At 52.3% G+C, this 27,325-nt stretch overlaps 13 protein-coding genes across 13 annotated transcripts; 8 read left to right on the top strand and 5 right to left on the bottom strand.

The window, feature by feature from the left end:
- Positions 1-1,762: 1,762 nt before the first annotated feature.
- Positions 1,763-3,467, top strand: An11g06860 (uncharacterized protein; the record flags this gene model as incomplete). The annotated part of the gene is made up of 2 exons (XM_001394627.3): positions 1,763-1,970; positions 2,023-3,467. 2 exons carry the CDS (start codon positions 1,763-1,765, stop codon positions 3,465-3,467), a joined length of 1,653 nt encoding a protein of 550 aa, XP_001394664.1.
- A 1,043-nt stretch (positions 3,468-4,510) lies between these two features.
- Positions 4,511-6,453, top strand: An11g06850 (uncharacterized protein; the record flags this gene model as incomplete). The annotated part of the gene is made up of 2 exons (XM_059750358.1): positions 4,511-6,386; positions 6,428-6,453. 2 exons carry the CDS (start codon positions 4,511-4,513, stop codon positions 6,451-6,453), a joined length of 1,902 nt encoding a protein of 633 aa, XP_059606358.1.
- A 602-nt stretch (positions 6,454-7,055) lies between these two features.
- On the bottom strand, positions 7,056-7,324 carry An11g06840 (uncharacterized protein; the record flags this gene model as incomplete). Its single annotated transcript, XM_059750357.1, has 4 exons — positions 7,056-7,085; positions 7,121-7,127; positions 7,173-7,199; positions 7,296-7,324. The coding sequence occupies 4 exons, from the start codon at positions 7,322-7,324 to the stop codon at positions 7,056-7,058; spliced, it is 93 nt and encodes a 30-aa protein (XP_059606357.1).
- A 517-nt stretch (positions 7,325-7,841) lies between these two features.
- Positions 7,842-9,231, bottom strand: An11g06830 (uncharacterized protein; the record flags this gene model as incomplete). The annotated part of the gene is made up of 3 exons (XM_059750356.1): positions 7,842-8,770; positions 8,925-9,066; positions 9,217-9,231. 3 exons carry the CDS (start codon positions 9,229-9,231, stop codon positions 7,842-7,844), a joined length of 1,086 nt encoding a protein of 361 aa, XP_059606356.1.
- Positions 9,232-10,245: 1,014 nt separating this feature from the next.
- Positions 10,246-11,304, top strand: An11g06820 (uncharacterized protein; the record flags this gene model as incomplete). The annotated part of the gene is made up of 1 exon (XM_001394623.3): positions 10,246-11,304. The coding sequence occupies one exon, from the start codon at positions 10,246-10,248 to the stop codon at positions 11,302-11,304; it is 1,059 nt and encodes a 352-aa protein (XP_001394660.3).
- Positions 11,305-11,505: 201 nt separating this feature from the next.
- An11g06810 (mitochondrial 54S ribosomal protein uL6m) lies at positions 11,506-12,401 on the bottom strand (the record flags this gene model as incomplete). The annotated part of the gene is made up of 3 exons (XM_059750355.1): positions 11,506-11,900; positions 11,943-12,056; positions 12,128-12,401. 3 exons carry the CDS (start codon positions 12,399-12,401, stop codon positions 11,506-11,508), a joined length of 783 nt encoding a protein of 260 aa, XP_059606355.1.
- A 955-nt stretch (positions 12,402-13,356) lies between these two features.
- An11g06800 (uncharacterized protein) lies at positions 13,357-14,679 on the top strand (the record flags this gene model as incomplete). The annotated part of the gene is made up of 5 exons (XM_059750354.1): positions 13,357-13,854; positions 13,900-14,121; positions 14,195-14,224; positions 14,270-14,591; positions 14,624-14,679. The coding sequence occupies 5 exons, from the start codon at positions 13,357-13,359 to the stop codon at positions 14,677-14,679; spliced, it is 1,128 nt and encodes a 375-aa protein (XP_059606354.1).
- A 961-nt stretch (positions 14,680-15,640) lies between these two features.
- An11g06790 (uncharacterized protein) lies at positions 15,641-16,874 on the top strand (the record flags this gene model as incomplete). Its single annotated transcript, XM_001394620.3, has 2 exons — positions 15,641-16,132; positions 16,182-16,874. The coding sequence occupies 2 exons, from the start codon at positions 15,641-15,643 to the stop codon at positions 16,872-16,874; spliced, it is 1,185 nt and encodes a 394-aa protein (XP_001394657.1).
- An 825-nt stretch (positions 16,875-17,699) lies between these two features.
- Positions 17,700-18,202, top strand: An11g06780 (uncharacterized protein; the record flags this gene model as incomplete). Its single annotated transcript, XM_059750353.1, has 3 exons — positions 17,700-17,858; positions 17,928-18,130; positions 18,187-18,202. 3 exons carry the CDS (start codon positions 17,700-17,702, stop codon positions 18,200-18,202), a joined length of 378 nt encoding a protein of 125 aa, XP_059606353.1.
- A 216-nt stretch (positions 18,203-18,418) lies between these two features.
- On the bottom strand, positions 18,419-20,312 carry An11g06770 (uncharacterized protein; the record flags this gene model as incomplete). Its single annotated transcript, XM_001394618.1, has 3 exons — positions 18,419-19,446; positions 19,498-19,892; positions 19,954-20,312. The coding sequence occupies 3 exons, from the start codon at positions 20,310-20,312 to the stop codon at positions 18,419-18,421; spliced, it is 1,782 nt and encodes a 593-aa protein (XP_001394655.1).
- A 452-nt stretch (positions 20,313-20,764) lies between these two features.
- An11g06760 (uncharacterized protein) lies at positions 20,765-21,744 on the top strand (the record flags this gene model as incomplete). Its single annotated transcript, XM_059750352.1, has 3 exons — positions 20,765-20,807; positions 20,886-21,202; positions 21,286-21,744. The coding sequence occupies 3 exons, from the start codon at positions 20,765-20,767 to the stop codon at positions 21,742-21,744; spliced, it is 819 nt and encodes a 272-aa protein (XP_059606352.1).
- Positions 21,745-22,480: 736 nt separating this feature from the next.
- Positions 22,481-25,490, bottom strand: An11g06750 (uncharacterized protein; the record flags this gene model as incomplete). Its single annotated transcript, XM_059750351.1, has 3 exons — positions 22,481-24,499; positions 24,532-25,373; positions 25,484-25,490. The coding sequence occupies 3 exons, from the start codon at positions 25,488-25,490 to the stop codon at positions 22,481-22,483; spliced, it is 2,868 nt and encodes a 955-aa protein (XP_059606351.1).
- A 785-nt stretch (positions 25,491-26,275) lies between these two features.
- Positions 26,276-27,103, top strand: An11g06740 (uncharacterized protein; the record flags this gene model as incomplete). The annotated part of the gene is made up of 1 exon (XM_059750350.1): positions 26,276-27,103. One exon carries the CDS (start codon positions 26,276-26,278, stop codon positions 27,101-27,103), a length of 828 nt encoding a protein of 275 aa, XP_059606350.1.
- Positions 27,104-27,325: the final 222 nt, after the last annotated feature.

The following is a 27,325-nucleotide window of genomic DNA, read 5'->3' as shown; positions in this document are numbered from 1 at the left end:
ACCACAACGGGGAGATGCAGCAGGAAAGTGTAGTACAGAGAACAAAGAAAAGTCAAAACACAGAAGACAAGGACAAGAAAGAGGAAAAAAAAGAAGGCTTCATATGGCCGTAGTTATGTGTCCTCCACGTGACGGGGGGCACGGTCCTGATGTTGATCGCCAGCGCCCTTAATCTGCTCTTCGATGCCTCCTTTCTTTTCGCTTCAGGACCCTTTTCCTAGTCACTACGACGTCCTGCCTCATCTCCCCCCCTCTCCATGCCCCCGCCGACCACTGCTGCTGATCCACTGGTGCCGTCATCTAAAGGCTTACCTATTAGTCATGACAACTAAGTTAACTAATCCTCGAGCTACCCCTGGGTCTATCCAAGCAACTACTCTATCTAGGGAGTTAATATACGAGGGATGGGCAAATGCATCGGCACCCCGCCGCGTTAGTAACCCTCGGTTCGCGCATCTATTGCCAACGGAGCAGTTGATCCCGGCTCGACTATCCTGTTCTTGCAGTGGTGGCTGCTGCTCAAGAATAGCAACTTAGCAACTCGAATTATGGAGACCATCGCACTTACTTCCTGTCCAAGCGCCAGGGGGTTGCATAAGTTGCGAGTCAGGAGTAAGTACTGCATCTCTTTTTTTTCTCCTCTTCCTCCTGGATCGACTTTTCCCATGGCCCTCCTTTCAGGGGCAACCCTTATCGTGAGAATGACCAAGCGCTGTCAATAAAACCCCGACAGAGAAAATGTACGAGGATCTAGTCGACCATCACGGCCCCACTTTTACTTTCGCGAACAATCCTTATTCTGCGCTTATTTGGGACTATTAGATGAATTGGGTTGCCGTGGGTGGGGACCTTGTATATAGGGCACGGAAATTGCCCTACTTCAGGTCAATGGACTCACATAGCCGTGGTGGTGGTGTTCTGAGAGTTGGAAATTGCTGGAGCACTCTATCTTAGAAGGTCCGGTTGACTCCTTCAAATCTTCGTATATTGTTAGTTTGTTTCATCTCTGCATGCACGATGCGCCCGTTAGCAAGCGAGAATCTTGGCGGTGCGCCGTTTGCGAGTCCATAGGCCTTTGTTCAACAGTCGGCCGACATGGTGTGTGCAGCACTCGTTAAGACTGTATGTATGGTTCTCGCTTTCAGCCGTGTCTAATATTCCATGTCACGTACATTGAATGCTCCGTTCATGCTTGCAGTCGGTGTCCAGTGACGAACGAGTTGTTGTCTACACTATACTAGGTGAAATGACTGACCATGCCAGAAATAGAATGATAGGTCGAGTGCAAAAATAGGACTTGCCTGTTTGCCTGAAGAGATTGTGAGAGTAAGACCTGTTCGCCGGATCAGGGGGTGAAGAGGGGGAGAGAAGGGAACTAGACCAAGAGTCTGTTCAAGTCTGATCCATCGTAAATACGACCGGGTCTAGAGAGCCATGGTCAGAAACCCGCCAAAGTCGAGGATAGCTCACATCAAGGTTCAAGCAATAACCGTGGAAGGGCAAGTGTCCGACCGCCCCATTCTGAGAGCTCTAGGATTCGCCGAGAGCTTCACTCTGCCGAAAGCTACGAAGCAGAGACGGCCGTCATGGTGGACGTCGATAAGCTTGAAAGCGGCAAATGATCGGTCGCGTTATCGCCCGCTCTTTATCGGACCGCCGCCCGAATAACCGCCGCTCCGCCAAGTTGCTCACCAACCAACCTAAACCCAACCCACCGGTCCACCGTTGTTGTATACACGACAGGAATATTGGTGGTACAGGTATGCGCGTTGATCAATCCAGAACAGGGGCTCCTGATGAACCTCGAGGAGAGCCGGTGTCTGAACAGACGCCCCTCCTTGGGGATCACACGCCGAATGAACCACTGCCTTCGGGAGATTCCGAAGTTCCCTTGGCCGAGGAACCCAGCTCGAAAGAGCTCATCCTAGTCTTGGGAAGTATCTGGGTCGGAGTCTTCCTGGCTGCTTTGGGTATGACCTGTCCTACTACAGGTTCTCCGTTCGCTGAAGCTGACGGTGTTAGACACTACAATTGTCGCTACTCTCACTGCCCCCATCTCGTCCTCCTTCCAGTCCTTCACTCTGCTGTCCTGGCTCGCTACCTCCTACCTGATTTCCAATGCCGCCTTTCAACCACTGAGTGGGCGTCTGACTGATATCTTCTCTCGACGGACTGGGCTGGTCTTTTCGAATATCTTCTTCGCAGCCGGGAATCTAATATGTGGTCTGGCAAAAACCGAGGGGACTATTGTACTGGGGCGCGTCATCGCCGGTATCGGTGGTGGCGGTCTAACTGCGATTTCAACCTTTGTCACCTCCGACTTGGTGCCTCTACGAAAACGTGGAGTGTGGCAGGGCATTGGTAACATCTGCTATGGAGCCGGAAGTGGACTGGGCGGTGTGTTTGGAGGATGGATCAATGATACTCTGGGATGGCGATGGGCCTTCTTAATCCAGGTCCCTTTCGTTGTGGTGTCCGGCATCCTCGTAGCGGCCACGGTACGAGTGCCGGTGAAGACCACTGACAGCGCCAAATTGAGACGAGTTGACTTCCTCGGTGCGCTCACTCTGGTTGCAAGTCTCGTTCTGCTCCTGCTGGGGCTGAACACTGGTGGAAACCAGGTCCCGTGGACGCACCCTCTTATTCTTGTCTCATTGCCGCTCTCCGCGGTATTTTTTGGCCTCTTCATCTACGTCGAGGCCAACATTGCGTCCGAACCGGTTATTCCTGTCCGGTTGCTTTTAGATCGGACGGTATTTTCAGCCTGCCTGACCAACTGGTTCAGCACGATGGCCGTTTTTGGGCTTTTGTTCTACCTGCCGTTGTTCTTCCAAGTTCAAGGCTTATCTGCGACGAGTGCTGGCGTCAGGCTGATTCCCCAAGCCATCGGAACCTCGCTCGGCTCACTGGGATCGGGGATCCTGATGCGGTCGACCGGACGCTACAAGATCTTCAGCCATGTGTCCATGGCGCTGATGACTCTCTCCGGTGTGCTGATCTGCACGCTGTCACTCACGACTTCGTCGTGGCTACCCTTCATCTACTTCTTCCTGATGGGTACGGCCTATGGGAGCATGCTGACCATTACGCTGGTGGCACTTATCTCTGCTGTAGACCACCAGCATCATGCGGTCATCACATCCGCATCCTACGCATTCCGCAGCACCGGAAGCACCATTGGCATCACCGTTGCCTCTGCCGTGTTCCAGAATGTTCTCAAATCCGGACTTTGGTCTCGGTTTGGAGATCGCGAGCATGCGGGCGAGCTGATTGGACGGATCCGCGATAGCCTCGAGGAAATCCGGAAGCTCCCTGCAGACTGGATCCCAGGGGTGTTGGATTCGTATATGGACTCTTTGCGCGCCGTATTTCTGACGTTACTGGGACTCAGCGTGCTGGGGGCGATAGTCAGTATGGGAATGCGCGAACATAAGCTGCACTCGAACTTGGCGCGGAGGGAAGAGTAACAGAGAGTATAGAAGAGAGAAAGAATGATGATTGCGGGCGCGATGTGTAAAAATTGCAGACAGCGTAAGAGATAGAGAACATAGTAGTACTTCTTACTTACTTCTGCCGTCCATTCCTACCGAATAGAACAGTAATAGCGACATCATTATCGGGTCGAGGCTGCAGGTTCCACCGCCCGCCCGCCAATAAGCGCCCGTCTCTTCCGCAGACGAACCAGGAGTTCCTCCCCAGCGCAGCCTCTGGATCTTCCATTAGTTGAAGACGAAACATTCCTCCTCCACTGAGGTAGAAGTGGCACGACTCTCCTCCTCCTCTTCGCTTCTTCTTTTCCCTCTCCTCTCACTTTCCCCCCCGTCCCTCCTTAATCTCCTCCTTTCCGATCAATCCCCGAGTCACCTTAAACCGATACCTGCACGAGAACTTGGGTGGCGTTGAAAGTTGCGCTGCAGACGTGGCGACGGCACACCTTGGACTCTTGACGCCCAAGCTCCGGTTGCTAACTGGGTTTCATTAACAACTAATTAGTTCGCCCTGCAAGTCCCGCTGCTGCTTCACCCGACACACCGCTTCCTCCCTAGCTTGTCCGATCAGCCCACCCGTCAGTCAACACGTACTGCCTCCAGATCCGCAGTGCGGTCCGGTTCCTGCCCTCGTCTTGCGGTGCATGACTTGGGCCTACTAGTTATTGGTCTCGCCTGGAGGGAGAAGGAGACAGAGAGCTTACATTGGGTTGCAATTGATCGACAACTAGCCCCGGCTGGCCGACTTATATACAATCGTCACCTAGGTGGATTTACCTTTTTCTGTTGCAGGGCATTTCCTTCGCCGTTCTTGCGCACTGGCTGCGATATCATCCTTTCGACGGTACACCAAAAGACTAATCCGGGGTTTGCTGGCTGCATAATCCCTGCAGGCGACAGGTTCTGGACGGTTTTACTTTTCTCTCCAACGAATCGTGACGTGACTGGACTATATTACCGCGGGATCTGCGTTTAGATCATTCTCTGCGACATATTTCTTTTTCCTTTCCCTCCCCACTGTGATGGCTGTCGGTTTTGGCGCAACTTTTACCTCAACATCGACTGGTGTCGCAACGGTGGTTTCAAAGGGTGTCTGGTCGACGGAAATGGAGGTCACTACAGAGCAGGGAGGAAAGTTAACTGAACATAACACTACGATCCCCATGCAAATAGATAATCAAATACAAGAAGCCCCGGGCTCTTCTCCTCGTCGTCGGCGACGCTTACTTCTCTCCACCGAGAGTGCCTTCGTCGACAACATACTTCCATCGCTGGTTCAGAATCCCGATATCGAAATACGATTGATCACCGACGAGCCCTCCGCCCTTCTGTCGGGCGCAAGCAAGGTTCCTCATTATATGGACACAGTGGATAGTCAAACATTCGAAAAGAAGACTGGGGCTCGGAAATGGCTAAAGGCCAAGGCGGCGGAATTGTGCGAGTGGGCTGATATGCTGTTGGTTGCGCCGATAGACGCCGGAGCGTTGGGGTCGATGCTGTATGGTTTGACCAACACCTTGACGTTGGCGCTCCTGCGGGGTTGGATGTCGTCCAAGCCGGTTGTTCTGATCCCTGGCATGACGGTCTCGGAATGGCACCATCCGCTAAGTAAAAGGCAACTGCGAGAGGTGGCAGATTTCTGGCCATGGATAAGTGTGGTGTCGCCGGTGCTGTGGGAATCGGTCAGTCCGGAGGAGCTGGTTCAGTTACCATGGGAAGGTCTGAAAGAACTGCATGAGGTTCTCGAACGAACTTTGGGCCTTTCATTCTCTCAGGTCTTCACTAAGCCTGGCCAGCTTTCAGATCCGACATACCCGACCGGCATGTCAGAGCAGACGCCTGGCGACGCGGCGTCCACGGTATCGCGACACCTTCTGCATCGAAGCAGTAAACCGGAAAATGGCCCGCGCTCGCTACCCATGGAGCTATGGCTCAACATCTTCGAAGACCAATTACACGACTGGGAGATCGCAAAGGCAGTTGGCATCCCAACCAATCTGCCCGTGCCGAAGGAATGGCAAAATCACCTGTTAAAGATGTCGACCCCAGCCTCCTTGGAATATACCATCCTCAGAGGATCCTTCGCCGCAATTAAGAAGCGCATTGACAGCCTGCCACGATGGAAGCCCCTCTCCGACCTTGTATGCCACCTCATCTTCAAATTCTCTCGCACCGACATCCTCTCTTACCTCACTGAAAACCACCTCGATCTACTCTGGACCACCTCTCGACTCACCAACCTCCCATACCGCGCATCCGCCATCTACGGAAACCCCAACATTCTCACCTGGTGGCGCGATGCGCCCGCCCTTCCCAACAAAGAATACATCGCCGACGCAATGGATGGGGCCTCCCGCGCCGGCTTCGTCAACGTCTTAGAATGGTGGCGAACCTCCGGCCTCGAACTTCGGTATACCGAGCGCGCACTCGAAGCCGCCAGTGCCGAAGGCCGAGTAGCCGTCCTCGCCTGGTGGAAAGCCGCCTCGGCCAACGCACCCCCTTCCAACCCTATCCCCCTCAAAGTCGGCAAGTCCGTCCTTCTTGCTGCCCAATCCGGCCGCACCGCTTCCCTAGCCTGGTGGGACGCCTCCGGCATTCCCTACAGCCATGGTGAATCCGTTGCCCGCATCGCCAGCACCCACGGCCACGTCCACGTCCTCGAATTCTGGCACCGCCTGAAAGGCGCCAAAATGATATTCGACAGCCAAGTCCTCGTCGGGCCCACCAAGAACGGCCACGACAATGTCCTGGAATGGTGGCGTCGAAGCGGTCTCCGCGTAGAGTTCAAAACCTGCGATATCGAAGAAGCTCTCGAAGACGCCGACCCGGTTTCCGGTGCTGAAGAACGTGTTCGTAGATGGTGGGCCCGGAATGGTCTTAACCTGGGTGTTGGGACGAGTGAGTGGATGAAGACGAAAGTGTTGTGATTGATTGATTAGGTTTATGTTCTCCTACTCCTTGTTAAGATACCTCTTGTCCTTCTTTTTTCTTTCTTGTCCATTCATGCAAACGTGACCGATAGTTATTCTATAATACCCCGTTATCTTCTTCGTTTCTTCTCCGCTGGCGTCTTTTCTACCATTCCACACCCTCTGTTTATATTTCTCGTTGCATGAAGGGCCTGGGCTGGTAAATGTTATCGCATTGCATGTAATTGTGCATGGGGAAGAATAGGAACCCGGTATTTAGCGTTGGTCTCATTGTTGTGCCTATCATGTAGGATAGGTAAAACACGATTTCTGTCTACAACCACCCTCTCATTCGAGTAGTACTACAAGTTTGCGTCTATTTGATCTACGCCCAAACAGATACGGCGGGATGATGTCTGTTGCTGTGTTTTGAAGCATACTAGTACCTGAGGCGACCGCTTTGATTTGGAAGTCTTGGTTGCATACCAAATGGAAATTGCAATAGTACGAATGTTGATCATCGTAGTATATAATATTGTGATCCTGCTAATGTTATATACTATCTTCATCAATTTGTAATGGTATTCATGCAATCCTCTTTGTCGATTGCAGCATCTGTGAGGGCAGCACTAGTATATATCCCCAAGATATATAGGAACTAGTACTCAGTTGTAGCATAAGACGGTTTCTAATATATATATATATACTTACATACTGGCATACAATAGGACTGAAATATTAGTGGTTAAGTAACTTATGATAGACTAATGCTAACCAAGCAATACCTATGACAGTCATATAACTATATTTTCACAGTTAGTAACTATTTTAAAACTGTAGATAACTCTTGTAAACTATTAGCTTTATATTACGCTCTTCACGCACCCTATCATCTCACCATGTAGTAGTTGTATTGGTATCAGGCATTGTAATATGGCGTTCATGCGATTCTTAGTACGTGGTTTGCTTTGATATCATAAAGATATATAAGCTTAGGGACGAGTAGGTGCGTGCCTCGTGAATGTATGCCTGGTTGCAACCGGGTAGACATGCTTTAATAGCTTACTGGAGGTTCTCGGGCCCCCTTCCTAACTGATTTCTTTCCATGACATCGGTATAACAGAATCAATCATAGGGTGCTACTTCATACAAAGAAAATTCATTCTAACAACTACCCCGTGCGCCTCATGCCATGCGGACACCAGCCGGACAAAGGTCGAGGAAAAGGAAATAGAGTGACATCAAAACATTTAGACCGTCCTTGCGGAATTCATACTTCTTTCTCTTGTCGTAAACAGAATGTGCAGCCGTTTCAGAATAAGTTGTGTCGTCGGTTTAGGTTGTTGTGATGAGAGTGATATGATGCGGGTTGGGAAGTGTCCCTCTAAACTTCTCTCCTGCCAGGGAGTTAATTGAGTTCAAAGATTTGGGAAGAAAAAGAATCCTACCAGGTAGGCTCGTGCTTCTCAATGCCAGGGGTGCGGATGGCGTTGCGGTCGCCAAATGGATTATCTTCATCGTCATCGTCTTCCGTTTCTGACTCGCTGTCACTGTAGACTTTTCTTGATGAGGATGGTACGGATATGCTCAAGGGACGAGGGGGACGTGGTGGCTTCGGGGGGTTGACAACCAACCCTGCGAATGAGTCGGGGAGGTCGTCGCGGTCAGGGGTCCACCCCGTCTCTAGGACATCCTGGTCGCTATCACTGTCGTAGTCTACACTCTTGTCCAGGACTTCAAATGCCATAAGTGCCGTGACTAGCTCTTCGTTTGCATGAATCAAACTACCCAGAAACTCCTCACTCTCCACGTGCTGGATGTATCGCAGAATTTGGCGTCGTAATGTCTTGCAAGTCTCAAACCGGTTGAGCACTTCGGCATCTTCGCTGACCCGTTGCGTTTCGCGGTTAACCAGCTTGAGAGCGTTGAGGAGGTTTGTACTGGCGACGGAGGCTGACGCGAGGGTCTGTAGCATCTCTGGCTTCTCTTTATCGAGGCTGAAAGACCTGCTTAATGTCTTCTTCTCCTTCTTGTCCTTCCTAAAGGACGAAAGCGATGATTTGCTGGAGGTGTGCTTGTGCTTGGGGCCACTGAGAACTGTAGCCGGCCCATTTCCGGCTGATACGGACACCGTATGGCCCATCGAAGGTTCTTCGGATTGCCCCGCATCCCGCAACACTTTGGCCTTTGCCTGAGTAGCCGGCTGCTTACGCTTCGGTAGTTGTCTGTAGAGACCTGTAACCCGCTCCATCCCAGGGGTGTTCTTGTAAGAGGCTGCCCATTGCCCAAAGAGCTGTTTGCATTTCTCTTTTACCAAAGGGTCAGAAACCGGGTCGGTCGCGGCGATTCGTAGTCGTTCCAGCAAGGGCTCATCTGCAAATTCCCGCAGAAAGCGGTCGCCGGTATTCTGGATCAGGAAATCGAGGATCGTAAGGGCTCGCAATTGGCGGTGAAGATTGCCATACTTGCTGAGAGGGCGTTAGAGCGCTCTCAATCAGAGGGAGTAGACACACGGACAGCTTCTTACGCAAAGCGCGACTCGCTTCTGTAGGACCACTGGCCTGGATACGAATGGCCTCGATAAGGTCCACGATTCCACTTGAATCTTCCACCTCATACTGTTCGCTGGTGAGGACCTCGATCTGGACCGTCACAGCCGAATACGGCTTCTATGGAGAGTACATCTTTTAGTCCATGAATCGATGGATGGCAGAGCCACATTTTCTCTCGTGAATTTGCAGATGGTGGTGTGTTGTGCAATTGACACTGCTTTCAATGCCAATTGGTTTAGGCCGCGGGAAGTTGCCAAATAGACTTACCGATGAGTGAAACATGGTGACAGCACCGGACGAGTGTATAGAGTCGATATTCAATCACGAAGAGGGGAATAGAAAGCCCCGCAAGTATTCAGATATGTGAAAGCGATGTTTGCAACTCTCACATGCGTATCGACTTGTCACCGATACATGCAGGAGGGTCGACCCCGTTAAGGAGAGGTGGGTCGCGAGAGGAGATGCAGCGGATTGAACCCCCTTTGTCCTTCTTTGTGCTCTCAATTATACCCGCGGACGAGCAAGAGAGTGTGCCCACAATGGTCTTACCCAACAGGGACCCTTCCCGACGCCTAGGAAGATAGATATCTATCCAGCGCACAACGCGGAGAAGAGCAGAACGGTGACGTGTTAGGCCAACTGGATAGCCGCTGTGCTGCCTTGGCGGGGGGTACAGAAGGACCAGATGCACTAAAAACAGTAGCTTTGCATTGGCAGACGACTCCGCCGTGAATTGATCTCGCAGACCAGCAGCGTTCGAGCCGTTTGAGCTGCAGCAACTGCAAGAGACGAAGGATCGGACTGGCGCCTCCAACGTCATGCGGTGTTGATTCCATCCCGATCTCGTGACTGCCCCTCTTGCCTGTCCCAATTGGGATAAGTGCGGGGGAACTTTCCGAGTCAGTGCCTGATTTGCGCCTGGGGCCTCCCACGGCCCACGCCGATCCCGGGCTCATTCCTGCGAGTTTGAAGAAGAATATCCCACGAGCATTTCTGACCCAGTGGTTGGGCCTCGTTTGACGCAGGAACTGCTCGAATAGCGATTACTCACTGTCCGTATCCTATTGCTGACCTATTCGCCACCGTTAGTATCCCAATTCCATGGGTCTCTGGTCGACGAATTCGGCAGATCCTTGCTCCATTCGCAGGCCGCGTACTATCTCCATCTTCTCCCGTCTGGTCCTCTGCTCCACTCTGCTACTGGGTGTCAGCTTCATCTTAAAAACCCGCCCTCATCTGCTCCCATCTTTCCCCCACCTAACCCCCTCCCGCTCCTCCTATACCCAACCCACCACCATGTCCTACCAGCAGGAACGCTACATCGCCGAGCTCGCCGTCCAGCGTGCCACCCTCCTCACCCAGAAGGTCTTCAACGAGAAGGCCAAGGGCACTGTCTCCAAAGATGACAAGTCACCCGTTACCATTGGCGACTTCGGCGCCCAGGCTCTGATCATCCAAGCCATCCGCAAGAACTTCCCCAATGATGAGATCGTCGCCGAAGAGGAGGCCAGCAGCCTTCGGGAGGACAAGGCGCTGAGCGCCGAGATCTGGAGACTGGTCCAGGATATCAAGTTGGTGGACACTGAGAGCGACAACCTCCTGGGAGGCCCTCTGCCTAGCGAAGAAGCGATGCTGGACATCATCGACCAGGGCAAGAGTGCTGGCGGTGCCAAGGGTCGTATCTGGGCTTTGGACCCCATTGACGGCACCAAGGGTTTCCTGCGCGGTGGTCAGTACGCCGTCTGTCTCGGTCTGATTGAAGACGGTGATGTCAAGGTTGGTGCCATTGGCTGCCCTAACTTGCCTGTTAACGACGCCGAGACCATGTCTGCGGGCATCGGCGCTGAGCAGACCAGTGGCACTGGCAAGGGTGTCCTCTTCTCCGCCATCCAGGGCGTTGGTTCCATCAGCCGGCCCCTCACCAACGGTGCTCTTGCTGAGAGCAAGTCCATCTCCATGCGCCCCGTCCCCGATATCGCTCAGGCCGTGTTCTGCGAGGGTGTCGAGGCCGGTCACTCCGCTCAGGACGACAACGCCGCCGTTGCTAAACTTCTCGGTATTACCTCCCCCAGTGTGCGTCTGGACTCGCAAGCCAAGTACTGCTCGATTGCCCGCGGTGCTGGTGACATCTACTTGCGCCTGCCGGTGAAGAAGGACTACCAGGAGAAGATCTGGGACCACGCCGCTGGTGACCTGATCGTGCGGGAAGCTGGTGGTCAAGTGACGGATATCTACGGCCAGAGACTGGATTTCAGCAAGGGCAGGACCCTGGCGGCCAACAAGGGAGTTGTCGCGGCCCCCAAGGCCCTCCAGGACCAGGTCATCGGTGCTGTGAAGACTGTTCTGAAGTTGTAAATGCTAGGAGAGTATGGGGGGAATTGTCTATCATGAATGTAATAGATTCTCGATCAGTCCTGTCAGACCGTGCACGCTAGATGCGTCTAAAAGTACATAAAAAGAAAGGATACCAATTGCGAACCAAAAGAACCGTGCTCGGATATACATGTACAGAAATAATAAACACAGTTTCGTTCCCCCAAGATATAGACGCCAATTTCACCGAATCTTCTTGTCCTTGAGCTTGATCGTCTCCCCGTTGACGAAGATACCCTTGCCCTTGTAAGGTTCCGGCTTGCGCCATTCGCGGATCTCCGCCGCGAACTTGGTCACAAGCTGCTTGTCCACACTCTCCAACAGGATACGAGTCGGCTGGGGTGTGCTGGCCTTGACGCCCTGGGGAATACCCAGCTCAATCGGGTGCGAGTATCCAACCTTCAGGGACACGAACTGTTGACCGGGGTATTGGGGCTCAACGGTGGTCGCCGTGGGTTCGATGCTAGCTCTGTAACCAACACCAACGAAACTCAGAATGCAAATGTGACCTTCTGACACTCCGAGGATGTGGTTCTGTAGGTGGGCGCGCATGGTTCCTAGAGACAATCTCCCGTCAACTATAATTCAACAGTAAACTTAATTCCAACGGAGTTACGCACCCCACATAGCACGCTGGTGAGTGATCTCTGAGTCTTGAACAGCCAGAGTGGCTTTCCGAAGGGCTTCATCGTAGTCGATTTTCACGTAGGAAGGGATGTTCAGCGACAATTCACCTAGCACTCAGATGTCAGTCTCGCTCCGCTTTCCGACGCCGCTGTTATGAATTGTTGCCATTGTTCCTTACCCAGGGGTCCTTTGACCTCAACGGCCATGTTAGGGAAGTCAACCGACTTGGCCTTGGTCTTAGGCTGAGGGAGGTCGATGAACTTCAGAGACACCTCCGGGGGCACGGTGATCGCGGCGCCGCCAACTCGCGATTGTACTGGGGACGTGGTCGAGAAAGGTTGTGTCCGAAGAGGGTGAGAGAAAGCGGGGACGAGGAAGTTGGGCAGAGGTCCTTGTCTCAAAGGACTCCGCGCAAGCTGCCTAAAGCAGCTCTGAGACAAGTAACATGACATGGCGATGGTAATTGTGGATTGAGGTTTGGACGAGTGCTTGGGAACTCCGATGCCGACTGATTTTGTCCGGAGATCTTGCACGCCCGATGTGGTTAGTGCGCAATCACGTGATGAATTATATAGATGGCGCTCTCTCACTCTCCTTTTACTTCCTCCACATCGCAGAACATTATTTGTGAAGCTATGGAATTATTGTCCCTTTACCCTAGTTTGAGTTGATTCTAATGTTTCTCTCACTGTACTGATGTGATTACCGGGTGTCTCATTCTTTGTACCACAGCTTCAGCCGTACTGTTGCTTTGACTGTCGCTAATGTCGTGACTGCTGCTTCTTGTACTTTTAGCTTGCAACTTGTATACCATCTAACCGCTTTTCCACTATTTCATCTGCTTGACAATATCTGCTATACTGATTAGCATATTCTGCGCGCTTTGTTACTGCTAATATACCCAAAATTGCGACACATCGCCATAGCCAAAACTGCCGTCAAGCTCAGGCATAATAATGTCTTTCTCCACTTTGTTACGCTGCCTAATACTAATTCTCGTCATCTGCAATGCCACCACTGCTTCTAGTTCAATGGATGGTACGCCTGCTCAAACCATCTTGCTTGGTCAGGCTAACCTACTAGCAAGTTTCTCGAGCCGAAGACCGAAACTCGGCTACGGATGTCGATCTAGCCTCTTTGTTGACATCAAGAAACCACCAGCGCGAAGTACTATTTTCAGATGCACTGGGGCTTCTCCGGTCAATGCAGGTCTCTCCCTCTTGCAATAGAATGGCAGTTTCCAAACTGGTTAGTTCCTGCCAATCGATTGGGGGCGAATCTGACCAGCCGGACCCACATATATCGACGACACTGGAGCACATTCGATCAATTTACGCGGCAAGGCTTGCCATATGCGAGCTCAATGAGGCGGGTGCTGCAGTTCCCACTACATGCCAGTCTATAACTATGCGGATGCCGCAGAAGAAAGGCATCTTTAGGCTGCCCTCCGGTTATAAGACACACTTCAATGCTGCAGAAACCGTTACCAAAGGGCAGCTGGAGTCCTGTCTCCGGTCTCTAGAGTCACGACCCCAGTGGTGGACTTCTTATAGTAATAGTAGACAGAACGCTGTGGTTATATGCCAAGCCGCCCGATTCGAGAACGAGAGGGAGGAAATCATTGCACTCCACCGATCTATTATTGAAGGTTCAATCAAACTTGACCGTGGCCTTCAGGAAGCATTGAAAGAGGCCGCAGCTGGATCTTTCCGATATAAAGAGTTCATACATGCAGTTGAAGACATGAGGAGCAAGCTGGTAGGTAGCATGGAGGAGACGGAGCTGCATTTCAAAACAACGTTCGAGAAATTGGTCCTCGACATGAGCGCCTACGTTAGCTCGATTATAGAGCCTATGGTTTCTGCTATAAGGGGTCTACATGGCAGTGCAGCGTCCCTCGACAGGGTTAGTCCTTCCACGCTCTCTAGGGCTATGATTGACGTATGACAGAATATAGCGAACGCAGTTGAGGATGTCAGCAAGTTACAACACATATTGAAGCTCTTTCACGAGGAAGGAACAGCATGGAGTCAACAACAGGCGCTGACTCGACAGCAGGATGCTCTCTCAATGAGTCAATTGTTTTCTTCTTTGCATTCTAACCTGGATACACTCCTTCAAGGTGACATGGAAAAGCTTTCTAACAAAGTAGAAAACTTTAATTCTGCCCTAGTAAGCCAAGCCTTTCCATAGAGCTGCCAGAGGTTGACCGTGTCAGGAATGGCTTGCTGGCAGGTTTGCTCAGATACTCGAACAAGAGCAAGATATATCCAAGGTTCGTGATATCTCGTGTGAATAAGAAGCTAGTTAACCGTTTCAGCGCCTGAGTGATGTTGAATCTGCCCTTACCGGGTCTCAGATGATAGCTGAGGACCTGCGCAGCGCTCAGCTGGGGCAGACTGAACTTCTAGAGCATCTTCTGACAAATATGCGGATTGCCCAAGCACTTGCCGATAAACAAACGGCCGCAGCTGCGAATCTGCAGGCAATGGTCGACGACGTGGCAGAACGATATAGAGAAGTACCTGCATTTAGAGGTCTCTTCGGCTCATACCCTGCACAGACCGTGTATAGCCTTCTAATTGGCTTTGTTGGTGCCCAAAGCCTCAAGGCAGCCACAGTGTTACTTGTTGTTGCTATTTGTATGTGTCCAACTAGTCTATACATGACTCAGGCTCGTTACTGATATTGTTGGTTACAGATCATATCGCTACCACGAACATGCTTTGATTCATGATGTTATGGCCAAATATATCAGTGCTGTTTTATATTGAATTGCTGTCATATATCTATACCATGGACAATGGTTCCACTCTGACCTTTCAGCAAGCTTCATGTACCCTCGATCTATTGGGAGGCGGTACTCAGTTATCTGAATGATATACCATACGGTGGTCTGGCTTGCAGTCTAGTTTGCAATTAGCGATAGCACCGTAGCATGACACTATATGAACCATATTCTCGCGACATCAACATGTCTCACGAATTAAATATCCCTAAAGCGTATATGAGACGAAGTAGAGCAAGGTTTGGAAAGTATTCCAGATGGACTGCCTGAGACTTTAGGGTTAAACTGGGCAGAAAGCAGCGGTATGATGCGGCAGAAAAGCGCCCGCCGATCAGCAGTTCAGTCTCCCTCCACCCTTCGCGGTTTCCTCCCAGCCTCGCCGATCTCGACCTCAATTGTCTGGAGAATATCTATGATCAGGCGAATAAATCTCTATACTGTACGTGCTTTATCCCTACACTGTGATTTACATCTATCCTTCCCGGAGGCATCAATCGCAACCCCCGCAGCAAACATCTCCGATCCACACGCAGACCGCCTTCGCAGCTGGAGCCGACATCTGGGGTTGCGGTGTTCACCCCCAGAGCGCCACGTTTGAAGCAAGGTTAGCTGGCTTGTTCTTCCCGAGACATTGTTGGGATTGGCGCAGGGGGTGGTTGCACACTCTGAAGGTGGTGTGAGCTCCTGCTCGTTGGAAGATCGAACAGGATGGGTTCCCTTTCTGCCTGGCGATAAGCTGACTTGCTCCCCGCGACTAGCGTTGAGCCTTGATCGCTGGTTCACCACTTGAGCTACCACGGATCGCTTTTATTGGTCGTATCGTCCGGCATCGTGAGCGCGTACAGTCGCATCGAACCCGCGATCGGAGCGCACCCAGCTTTTTCTCTACCACATCACACAATAATGACCGATCCAACCTCCGACGCACCTGCTATGGACGAGTTCGCGCAGACTCGAGGTGGTGATGACCTCTTTGACGATGAGATTGTCCCTGTCCCCGCCGCAGAACAGCAACCTCAGCCCGAAGTGCACGCGGAACCTTCCCCCGCTCCTGTTGTCGAAAGCGATGCGCAACCAGCTCGAACTGATACCCCGTCATCACGGTCGCGTGGAGGCGAAAGGCGAGGACGGGGTCGAGGCAGAGGACGTGGTGGGCGGGGGTCGCACAATGGAGGCCGTCGTGGGGAAGGGCCTGTGAAGAACAAGCCCGTTGAGAGTGCTCCTGAGCATGAGAATAAGAGTGGCGAAGGGTCGACTCCGGAGACGCCGGCTGAGGGAGATCAGAATGGAAAAGAGGAGACAACGGCAGCGGACCCCAAACAGGCTGCTGCCGCAGAGGGACCGCGCGTGCCTGCGGTTCGCGGAGACAGAAGTGCTACAGGTGGCTTAAAGAAGGTAGAGGCAACTGCGAATTCTAGATGTATGCTTGCTAACTTGCTACCAGCCGAAACTTACGGAAGAAGAACTCTCCCGTCGTATTGCTGCCGCCAAAGAAAACGCTGCCAAAGTTGCCGCTGCACATGCTCGGGCTGAGGCAGACCAAGCCTCGTTCCTTGAGCGCGAGAAGGTTGCTGAAGAGAAGCGACGCCAGGAACGCCAGCATCGCCGGGCCATGGACAATGAGCGGGAGCGTAACCGACTGCGCAAACTGGGTGCCCTGAACGGAAGGGAGTGGGACGCCGAGAAGAAGGAGGAACATTACAATCCCCGTGGTGGCAGGGGTGGCTTCCGACGAGGTATGCACGGCGGTGTGTCTGGATACGCCCGGCGAGACTTTGATTCCCAGCCCAGCGAAGAGCCCAGTGAAGACGCCCGTCCTCCTTACCATCGCGGCCGCGGACGTGGTGGTGGTGGTGGAGGTGGTAGAGGTGGCCGTGGCCGCGGTGGACATCGCGGGCCTCGAGGAGACATTGCAGCGTCCGATGGTGCTGCTGATCAAACTCCTGGCCACACTAAGTCTGAAGCATCTGCCCCAGTCATCAGTAATGAGGCTGAGTTCCCTGCTCTACCTGGGAGTGAGAAGAAGGAGAAGGAGAAGGCCGGTGAGGAAGCGCCCACTACTCCTGATTTGCTCAAGTCGGACTCCTTGTCACCAGTGACGGGGGCTTCCTGGGCCGATCAAGTCGAATCTCAGTAATTATACATTTACGAATCAGCCTGCTTTCCTATTCATTATGATATGATTCCAACTCTAATCTGCGCCAAAGACACATGAACCATGCACTCATATTCCCCTAAACAGTACTTGTTGCTTGCTTTGATACGATATCATTCGAATGGCCTACTAGAGCCTTCCCCTCACTATGCGTCTTTTCCAATATCCTTATCCTTCAGAGATGAAGGCTTTGCTTACACCTGCTTGGTTAGCTATGACGTTATGTACATACCTACCGCACCGCAATAGAGGCGAGTCTCATCCGACTGCCTGGGGTATACGGATTAGCTGTACTAGATAGGACATCATCTGCATGAACTATGCGATCATCAATCAGCAGAATACCCATTCCTCCATTTTAGTACAGTCCAGAACGCCCTCAGTCGTGGCAGTACTTTTCGTAGATTCCATGGATGTACACCATGACTAAGCCGAGTGGCAACAACTGGCCAATCAAGCAGACCCCTATGACGTTTGTTAATGATGAGATCACTGCCCTCACGAGAGAATCTCGACTATAAATCGCCCAATTTCAAGATCAGAGACAAGGCTAGTTGATCATTGTTATCTACTCAACTCAAGCTGAATATCTAGGTAAGTCAATCGCCATCTGTTCATACAACAATCAATACAATCATACACCAACCATCTACCCGGACGATATATACAACCTCACCAACATCATCGCCATCATTACTACTACTATCCACGCCACCAAAAACCAGGCATAATTGAACTAACAAATCATCTCTAGAAGAACACAATTTTGGTTTCTACAAGTCCCATATACACATACATACGTACAAAATGTCCCAAAACCGTCTCCCAGGCTCCACCCGCGGCGGCGCCAGCGCCCAACCCACGCCCGCCAACAACTCCGGCGGAGGCAGCGGCTGGGGCGACGAGGGCTATCCCAAGGGAGGAGGCCTAGGAACTGCGAACCAGACATCATCGGACGAGGTTTCTGTACGCTTAACCACCCCTTTCCATACCCACTCCCCCTTTCTTTAAACCAATGCTAACAATGGCGATTAGCCCGACATCCTCACGACGCCCGCACTCCAAGGCATCTCGCAGCAAAAGCAAGCCGCAGAGCAAAAGTTCATGAGTCGGTGGGATGAAGGACACGATGAGCGGGAGGGAACATGTGCTACGGAAGATCATAGTTTCATGGGAACGAAGCCCGGTGGGTCGGATGCGTTGCCGGGTTGGAATGTGTTGAAGGATAAGTTGGGATTGTAAGCATGCCCTGGTCTGTTCCTTTTTGGGATGGGGCTGATGGGTTGGGTATTAGTCTTTATCCGGAGTAATTTTGGGAAGTTTTGGGTTTGATTGGTTAGGTTTTATGAATAAATGAACGGATTGTACTGGGAAATGAATATGTTGTTTGATTACATGGAGTTTGAGGTTGAGGGAACACACAGGTGTTGTCTATATAAAATATGTTTGATGGGATATATGATGCGGGGTAGTTGTATTGGTATAGCATGGATGTATGTCACATTTAAGATGCTTTTTTGTCTTGTCTATTCTGTCTTGGCCGTCTTGCCCTTGATTCGGTCCCGTAGGGCAACTATCTTGCCCCCCAGGCGTCCCTTGAGGGTTTGCGCCGTCAGCGCGGAGGCTTCTTCGGCCGTGACAAAACGGCGGACGAGGAGGTTGAAGATGCTGCCAAAGGCGAGCGCTACTACGGTGCTGGTCAGGATGATCACGTTGTAAGGCATGCTGAAATCGGGGGTGGGAAGCGGTAGAAGAAGGCTGGTGGTGCGAATATAGATCGGGTGGTTTTGGCCGTTTGCTGCGTCGAGCTTGATTACGGCAGGAGCGACGTTGAAGCCGCGGTTTGCGTCTGGAGGATACTCAGTGTATCGCAGAATCGCTTTCTCAAAGTCGTATGTGAGAGTCACCGTCGATGCGGGCGGTATCGTCAATGCCAGCTCTAGCTGTGTTCCTCGTTCGCGGTCGATTGCCGGTCGGTAGAATGATTCACGGACGAAGTGTGAGACGGGTACTTGCTGGCGAAGTCCATCGCGGCCTGTGATTGAAGCTTGCAGTGTGTGGACATAAGGTCGTAGAAACCATGGTAGAGTTTCGAAGTAGATGAAGTCGACAGAATTGGTGTTACTTGGGTTGTCGAAGATGATGCGCATGCCACCGCGCTCTTGGCCGTGACCAACAATCGTTCTCTCTGCGCTTAGGACAGGTTCATCAAGTGGCACATGGGTGGTAACTTCCTGTTCAGGGATGGTGAGGTCGAACGGAGTAGAAGGCTCCAGGGTGAAACAGCGGGTGAAGCCATCCGTCTTCTTGGTCTCCAGTGCACCTGGAGTGACAAGCACCTCGCGCTCATGTGGCACCCGTAGGCAGACCGACTCCTGAGAAGCATTATCGGTGAGGGGACAAGCGCCACTGAGGGTGCGCCCGAAGATTTCCGTCAAGCTCCAGCCCTTTTCCGATGTGCTTTCCAAAGGATAGCAGGTATCATCGGAATGGTAAGGCTTGGATGTGTCACATGCAAGCTGATCAGAAGGTACAGGTCGCGGAATGGGATTGCCTGAGTAGCCATTAGCATATCAATCAAGGCGTCAGGCACCATTCAACTAACCGCGTGGTCGTTTTGACCGGTCGATATCCAGAACAATGTCCACAGACTGATCGACATGCACGGAGCACTCTCCAGGGTGAGGACAGACAGGACTGACGTCCACAGACATGCTCTGCCAAGACGCGTCAAACAGTTTATGCCCGTCTAGAAGGCTAGAAACGCCTGCCTTGCCCTTGCATGGTAGGAGCTTCAGGAATGGTGTCAAATTTTCAGTGCAGACCACCTCGCCGGGAAGTGTCCCGTGCAGCAGATGCAGATTACTGGAAGCCGGATGGTCGCCTATGAGTTCAAACGACGTGACTGGGCGAGTGGTTCGGGTTGAGTCGATGAAGTTCAGCGAGGCGCAAAACAATCCCGACAGAGACTGAGTCAGGGTAATCCATTTCGCGAAGGCCCTAATGCCCATCAGTATCGTTGCACATACAAACTCGCGTCCTCCTTTCCGTTCACACATACGCTTCGTCATCAGGTGCATCGATCCAGGCCCATAGCTCAACACCAGTACCGCCCTCTTTGGTCCCATTCCAAGGACGAGGACCCCAGCTCTCAGCATCCCATCGTCCAGTAGTGAACCGCAGATGGAGCTCCTTCGTATTGGCGTGCTGTAAGATCTGGCCTAACGCTCTCGGAAAATAGCGGAAATGCCGTTCATCGAAGGACTCTTGGGACTCATTGCCTCGAAAGTTGAAGGATGCTAACAGGGATGACTGCGGGAGTGGCTGGAGGTAGAGGCTCTCGTGGTAGTCCGAAGTCGCCGATGTGAACGAAGAGAGCGCGACAACGAAAAGTAAGGTAAGGAGAGAGAGGACCGTCATCACGTCATGCTTGCCGATGCGGAAAGTTCTAGATACTGTGTAGTTATTCTATCGCGTACCTCACTACCGCTAGCAAGCCATACACGGAGTGTAAGTTCAGCTCTCCGAGCGGCGGAGAAGAACGGTCGATTGCGTTTTGGGTCAAGCAAAGCTAATTAACAGGCTGACCGGGCCTCGCGACTGTATCAAGCCTGCATAAGATGTATCAAGCGTCAGAGTGTCCAGATCATGGCACCGATGTCGCCAACTAAGGTGGAAAGGCCGAGCTGTACTCCGCAAATCAGCGGGAATCGACAGGGGGGCTCCGGCTCACTTATATAAGCGCCAGCCGCGGTTAGCGCCACGCCCGCAGAATCTCGACTCTCCATCGCAATCTCCATTCAATCCCTCAGTTACGCTCTGACCATTCGTGCTCTCCCCACCCTCCATTCTCCCTCTAACATCATCCCATCATGGCGGCGGAACAAAGAAAGCTGCTTGAGCAGCTCATGGGAGGTAAATTGTCCAACCCCAGCTTCTACCAAGCTCTAAACAGCTAACCCAATTCTTTTTCTCCAGCGGACCAGCTCATAGGTACCGGCGCTCCCTCTCGCAATGCGCAGCTCCAAATCACCGATCCAAAAGTCTGTCGCTCGTATCTCGTCGGCACTTGTCCGCATGACCTCTTCACCAATACCAAGCAAGACCTGGGCCCTTGTCAGAAAGTTCACAGCGAAGGATTGAAGACGGAGTATGAGACCGCCTCGGCAGCTGAGAAGGCCAAATGGGGATTCGATTACGACTATATGCGCGACATGCAGAAATACATCGATGATTGTGACCGACGTATCGATACCGCTCAGCGACGCTTGGAAAAGACTCCGGACGAGATCAGGCAGACCAACAACTTGGTAAGGCATATACTCCAGCCCAACCACAGGACACCCCAAGTGGCCAAAAGAAGACTGGACTGATCATATTCTCAATAATATAGCTGAAGCAAATCTCCGACCTGACCAAAACCATCAACACGGGTCTCCTCGAGATCTCGGTGCTAGGCGAAACCGGCTCCGTCGCACAGGCCCTGAACGAACTCCACAAGATCCGCACAGCCAAGCATCAAAAGGAAACGTGTGAGCGAGAATTGAAGAACCTTCAAGATACCTCCGGACCTTCAGGTCATCAGAAGCTGCAAGTGTGCGATGTCTGCGGCGCGTACCTGAGTCGTCTCGATAACGATCGTCGGTTGGCGGACCATTTCTTCGGAAAGATGCACATGGGATACTCGGACATGCGCAAGGGGTATAAGAAGCTCAGCGAGGAGCTTAAGGGACGGCCTCCGCCGGTTCGTCACCACGATGACGATGATGGTGGTTGGGGTGGACGCTCCGGTGGTGGACGTGGTCCTCGGTATGGCGGTGGTGGTTACAAGAAGCGCGGTCCTCGCTGGTAAAACATTGGTGAGCGTCTTGTCTTTTCTTGGAGTTTATTCTGCAATGCTGTCGTAATTTGTCTGGATTTGCATAGCGCAGGCGTTTTCGTTACTACTACGTCTGGGATGTTACGGATTAAATAAAAATATAATAAACATGTACAGGCCGAGTCTGCTGTTGCTTTCATCCTTTGTCCCCGCATCCCACTGTGGATCTGTGACAGTAGTACTCAGTAGTAATACTACGATAATATACCGGCAGTACCAGTCAAGTTGCTTACTAGGTATATGTAGTTTTCATAAAGAAAAGTGGAATGAAATAGTAGGATAGTGTTCATTTTGACATACAAATTCGACGCATGTAAATCAGCATGCGATAAGAACAAGATGAGATAAGGGGAAATTCGATCGTAGGAAAAAAAGAGAAGGGATAAAATAACAAACCCAGTGTTGAAGCAAACGTCTCTGGGTACATAAAATCCATGTTCATGGCAAGCACATGAAAAGCAAGTGAAAGAAGAGAACAGATCAAATAGATAAGCATCCCGTAAAGTCGCCCAAATACCCGTTTTGAAAAAAAAAACCCTACCCCAGCACATGGGAATAGCAGTGCGAAAAAAAGAATTACACCAAGCCCCGGAGATACCCTTGCGGAAAAAAACATGAAAGCGAAGATATGGGAGAAGAAAGACGTTACTGTACAGTAGGCAGTGTTGAAACACCCTTCCCCATTTCTCTCTCTTTTTTTATTGTCTCACTACCGTGCATTCTGCTGTGGACCGTGGCCGTTGGTCCTGGTCGCCGTTGCTAACTCTTCTATCAACATTGTGTAATTTGAGCGAACTTCTGGTCGACGTAGGAGTATATCCCGGACCACGCTTAGCTGTGAGGCGTCTGCATTCGGGGCATGGGATAGCAGTTGTTGAATAGCGGGCGTATTGGCTTGCGCACCGAGCACTTGTATTGCGGCGGCGAGACCGGTGAGGGGTGGTTGGTTGGGCTGGGAAGGCTGGTAGGGAGTGAATTGGGGAGCTGCTGGTGGTGGCTGTTGTTGGTGTTGTGGCTGAGCTTGATGCCCATAAGGTATTTGCGTTTGAGGCGTCCCGTCGTAAGATGATACAGGAGTGGGCGTGAACTGGGACGCAAGCGGCGGTCCAGGAGTCAGGAAATGCGCCTGCTGGGGCGTCCCCGCGGCCACGGTCAATGGACTGGCAGAAGCACCAGGCTCATGGCTTGGGAAGTGTGAAGGAGGCTGCACTGATGGTGGGTTCGAATCGCCGGTCTTGACGGCAAAGACAACGAGCATGACGCGCTCCGGTGTGGGATCTTCAAGAGCGTTGTTCTCTAGAAGCTCGATGAACTCTGGCTTCTTGGTGGAGCCTGCTTCGATAGGGATAAGGTAGGTATCCTTGACAGCAGGCAATGGATGTTTGCCAACGACACCATACCTCGAACGGTCTTGGAAGTAGCTGAACAGCTTGTCGAATCCTGCACGGTCCTTGGGGGAATCGGGGCGGCTGATCGAGATGACCGTCACGTCGGTCGAAGAGCTGAAACGCAGACCGCAAAGGTACTCGCTGGCGAGAGCAATCTCAATCCTTCCGTCAATGGACAATGTCGGTGGAGCAAGCTGACTCCATGGTATGCGTCCGCTCAAATCAGCTCCTCCGACATGCTTCGCGGAGGAAGTAAACTCTGTGATCGGGTTCATGACGACCTTGCCATGCCAGATGGACCCTTCGTCATGATAGTCCTTTGGGGAGTAGGGTGGCGAGTCAGGCTCATCATCTCCTAATAATTGATCGATCTCAGCATCAGCCTGAGCCCTAGCGGTTGGCAACTGCTCACGGATATGAGCAGACACTTCGGGGAAGACCTGCTCGTGGCTGGTGCCACCCGGAGAATGAGCCCGCGCGGGGAAGTGATCCTGGTGAGTGGTGACACCGTCGGTCATCTTGGTGTCAACATCCTGTGATTTCGATGCCTTCCGGGAGTCATCAGCCTGGGACTGGGGGCCAGGGGTCGTTGGGCTCTGGCCAGCGGGGCTGCCATCGGTATCAGCCAGACTGCGTCGAGCGGCCGCAGTTGAGAAGACGGGCTCGCTGGCGACATTTTGGTTATCATCTTCAATGAACTCTTCACCCTTATGGGTCCGTCTAATGCGAGGCCCTTGTTCTTGCACGATGATGTGCTGGCGTTCAGCTTCCCGCTTGATCTCGGCATCCTTCTGCTGCAGTTCCTCACTTGCCATGTCTTGGGTGCTCATCTTAGAGAGGGCATCGGGAGATAAACTACCTACGAGCAGACGGTCCCGTAGAGAAGGGTTCTTCTTTACGTTGAACATGATCGTCCGCAATTGTGACCTATACGGCTCTGTGGGCTCCCCAGTTCCTCCGCATATATTCTCATACATAGCGCTCTCGAGTGAGAGAGAAAGCTGCCGGGCAAATTCCTCCACTGATTTCACTCCGGACCCTTCGGGAAGTTGGAACGATCCTCGCTCCTGGGCCTGAGTAATCTGCTCTACAAATAACTTGACCAGAGCTTTGGCAACACTCTTGCGAGATGGATGCGTAAGCTGGTCCGCGGATTTCGAGCTATCCGTCACTGCTGTTCCTGCAGCAGAACTTTTCCGAGAAGACGGCGCACTGGGCTCCTCCTTCACTTGAGCCGGTTTGGCGGCAGCGGCTGGCACAGGCGTCGCAGGTGCTGGCGGTGACATCTTTTGCTGCTTCGTTTTCGGTCCCTTATATGGCAGTGTTAGCGGAACCCTCCCCTACCCATGATACTAGAACAACGAGAACTTACCGGTTCAGGGACTTGCACCTCTTGGTGCTCATCAAACTTGCGTTTTTGGGCGCTTGTCGACTGCGTCTCAGGAACATGTCCATTTTTCTCAGGAGCCGGCGTCTCGGCTTCAGGGACCGGTGCAGCAGGTGCAGGAGGCGCGGCAGGAGCAGCAGTAGAGGATGGGGCGGGAGTTGCAGAGGTTGCGGCGCGCGCAGGTGTGCTCGTCTCTGTTTTTGGCTCGCTAGCCTTGCGCTCGCTTGCCTGACGCTCACTTGCCTGACGCTCACTTGCTTGAGACTCACTCGTCTTGCGCTCGGCCGTCGGAGGTTCGCTGGCCTTAGGTTCGACCGACTTAGATTCGCTTGTCTTAGGCTCAGCCGCCTTGGGCTCACTTGGTCTGCCTCTTCGGCCGCCCTTCTTGCCCTTTCTGCGTCGGGATGCTTTCTTCTCCTCGGCTTCCTTGCGCCTCTTTTCGGCAGCTTCCTCCCACGGTTTTTCACCACGCGCGATCTTTTCGAGAAGAACCTTATGATTCTCTGGCTTGCATTGCTCACAGAAGTACTCGTCCGGTTCCTCCCCCTTCGCGTATGTCAGGCCCATACAGTCATTGTGTTGCCAGGCAGAACATCGATCGCAGCAGATCATGTCGCGCTCAACATCTTCCTCCTCTTCATATTCGCCACAGATGCATCGAATAATCTCTTCTTCTTCGCTGGGAGCAGGCGTCGGTTCGACGGAGGGTTTGGGAGGTTTCTCTTTCGGCTGGGCTTTCGCCTTGGACTTCTTCGCGGGCGTTTCGGTGATCATATCGAGGTTCTTGTGCTGGCCCTTGGTCGAGCGACCGGAGCGTCGTGGTTCATCTGGCTTAGTAGTTAGCTTTCTGTCCCGACAGAAGTGGAGTGTGCTGCCAGTCGCCACCCAGCGGGAAGTCCGACAATGGTCGCACGACTTTTGGTATACAATAGCTTACCGGCCATGATGGAAGTATATAAGCTGATAGCAAGTATTCAAATTTCTACGGCGCGAAGCTTTGGGGGTTGTAAAGGTCTGAGATAGAGAGAAGAAAAAAAGGATTGCGCACGCCACCCAAATCTCGTTCTACGGCATCAGAAGGGCTAAAGTAATACACAGAGGAAGGCTCTGGAAAGTGGCACTTTTTTGGTTTGCCCGGTCCACGCAGGTATTACTTTGTCCTTGCACTTCCAGCGAATTTTAGTCTAGAGACAACGCGTGGGCGCCGGTGGTGGTCACACCAAGCGGTGGGTGTTGAGTCTCGTTTGAATGCTGTCGCGCGCAGCGTGAATGCTTGGCGTGAGCGGGGTCGCGTGTAGACTGCGCAGCGCCTGAGGCGGCTTTTCCGCGAGTGAATCGAGAGCTGACGATGAAAATTCCGCAGAATAGCCTCGTAGGAATGTCTGGTGATGAAATGAACGTCCAGCGACGAGCCACGGGAGGTGCTGGGAGATGAAGAAGACAGATGGTGGGAAGAGAGGAGATGCTGTCGCGGTTGGATCGGGATGCTGAGTCATTAGCACGTGACTGCGGCTCCGCGGAGAATGGCTTGGCAGGCGCCAGTCCGGCTCCTTCTCGTCGCGTCTATTTTTCGGCGCCCTCGAAAGCTTCTCCAGATCCCCACATAGACTGTCTTTTACTTTTCACGATCTTCTTACCCGTGTCCCCGGTTGACGTGTTGTTTAGAGCTCACTTAAAATCAAATCAATATCTATAATCTTTTCCATCCTACCTTTACTCAGTACAGATCATGGCAGATGTTCGATCATTACTTCGGAATGAGCTCGCCGCCCGCAAGGGCTCATCCCAGACAGGGAGCGCAACGAACCGTGTGACCAAAAAGCGCAAGGTAGACCCAGCAGATGATTTGAGGCGCAAGAGGTTGAGGGCAAGCATGCCATCCGGTCAGCCGACCGCGCACACCGTACAACCTCCCAGTGCACGAGCTATCGAGGAGGAAGAGGAAGAGATCATCGAGGAATCAGAGCAGGACATCGCCGGACCGCAGCCGCCATCTGACATCGCACATGAGCAGCAAACTGCTGAACCGGATGTACAGCCATCAGATCCGTCTCTTGTAGCTTCCGAACCGCCTGCCACGACCACTCAAACCATCGACGAGGATGAATGGGCCGCTTTCGAGCGCGAAGTTGTCGAGCCCACCCGCGTGCCACATAGGCCGGCTGCGCTCGCCGCGGAAGCGACTATATCAGCAGCGCCAGTATCTGCAGACGAGCTCGCCGCCCAGCAGCAGAAAGAAAACGAAGCCATCAAGAAAAGCCGTGAGGCTGAAGTCGAAGGCGAAAGGGAGGATGCGGCACGGTTCATGGAAGATGAATTTGATGAAATGGAGCAATTAGAAGAGCGCGTCAGACGTCTGAAGCACAAACGTGAAGAGCTGAGGAAATTAAGGACCATGGAAGATGCAGAAATGCAGAGAATGGACGAACCTCCTTCCGCTGCTAGCCCGTCAGGGGACCGACAAAATCCACCTGCAGGCGACGCGAATGCTGAAGAAGACGATGACGATGACGATGATGATTATGACGATGACTGGGACAATTGGAGGTTTAAATGAGTTTAACGCGGCTAAGGGTCGGGCGTGGGAAATACAGGCGTCATTTCATACGAGGGAGGTCCCGGACTTTTCTTACTTACAGTGATACCCAATAAGCTATGTGAAATCACAGGCCATTGCTATTAATTCTCTTAATGGGCCACAGTACACTTTCTATCGGCGTGGGCGGTATCCCGTGTTTATGATGGGACAGCGACATTTTGTACTCTTAACATACTATCT

This window comes from Aspergillus niger (assembly GCF_000002855.4).
Source record: "Aspergillus niger supercontig An11".
Lineage (NCBI taxonomy): Eukaryota > Fungi > Ascomycota > Eurotiomycetes > Eurotiales > Aspergillaceae > Aspergillus > Aspergillus niger.
This window is presented reverse-complemented; position numbering and strand designations above follow the sequence as displayed.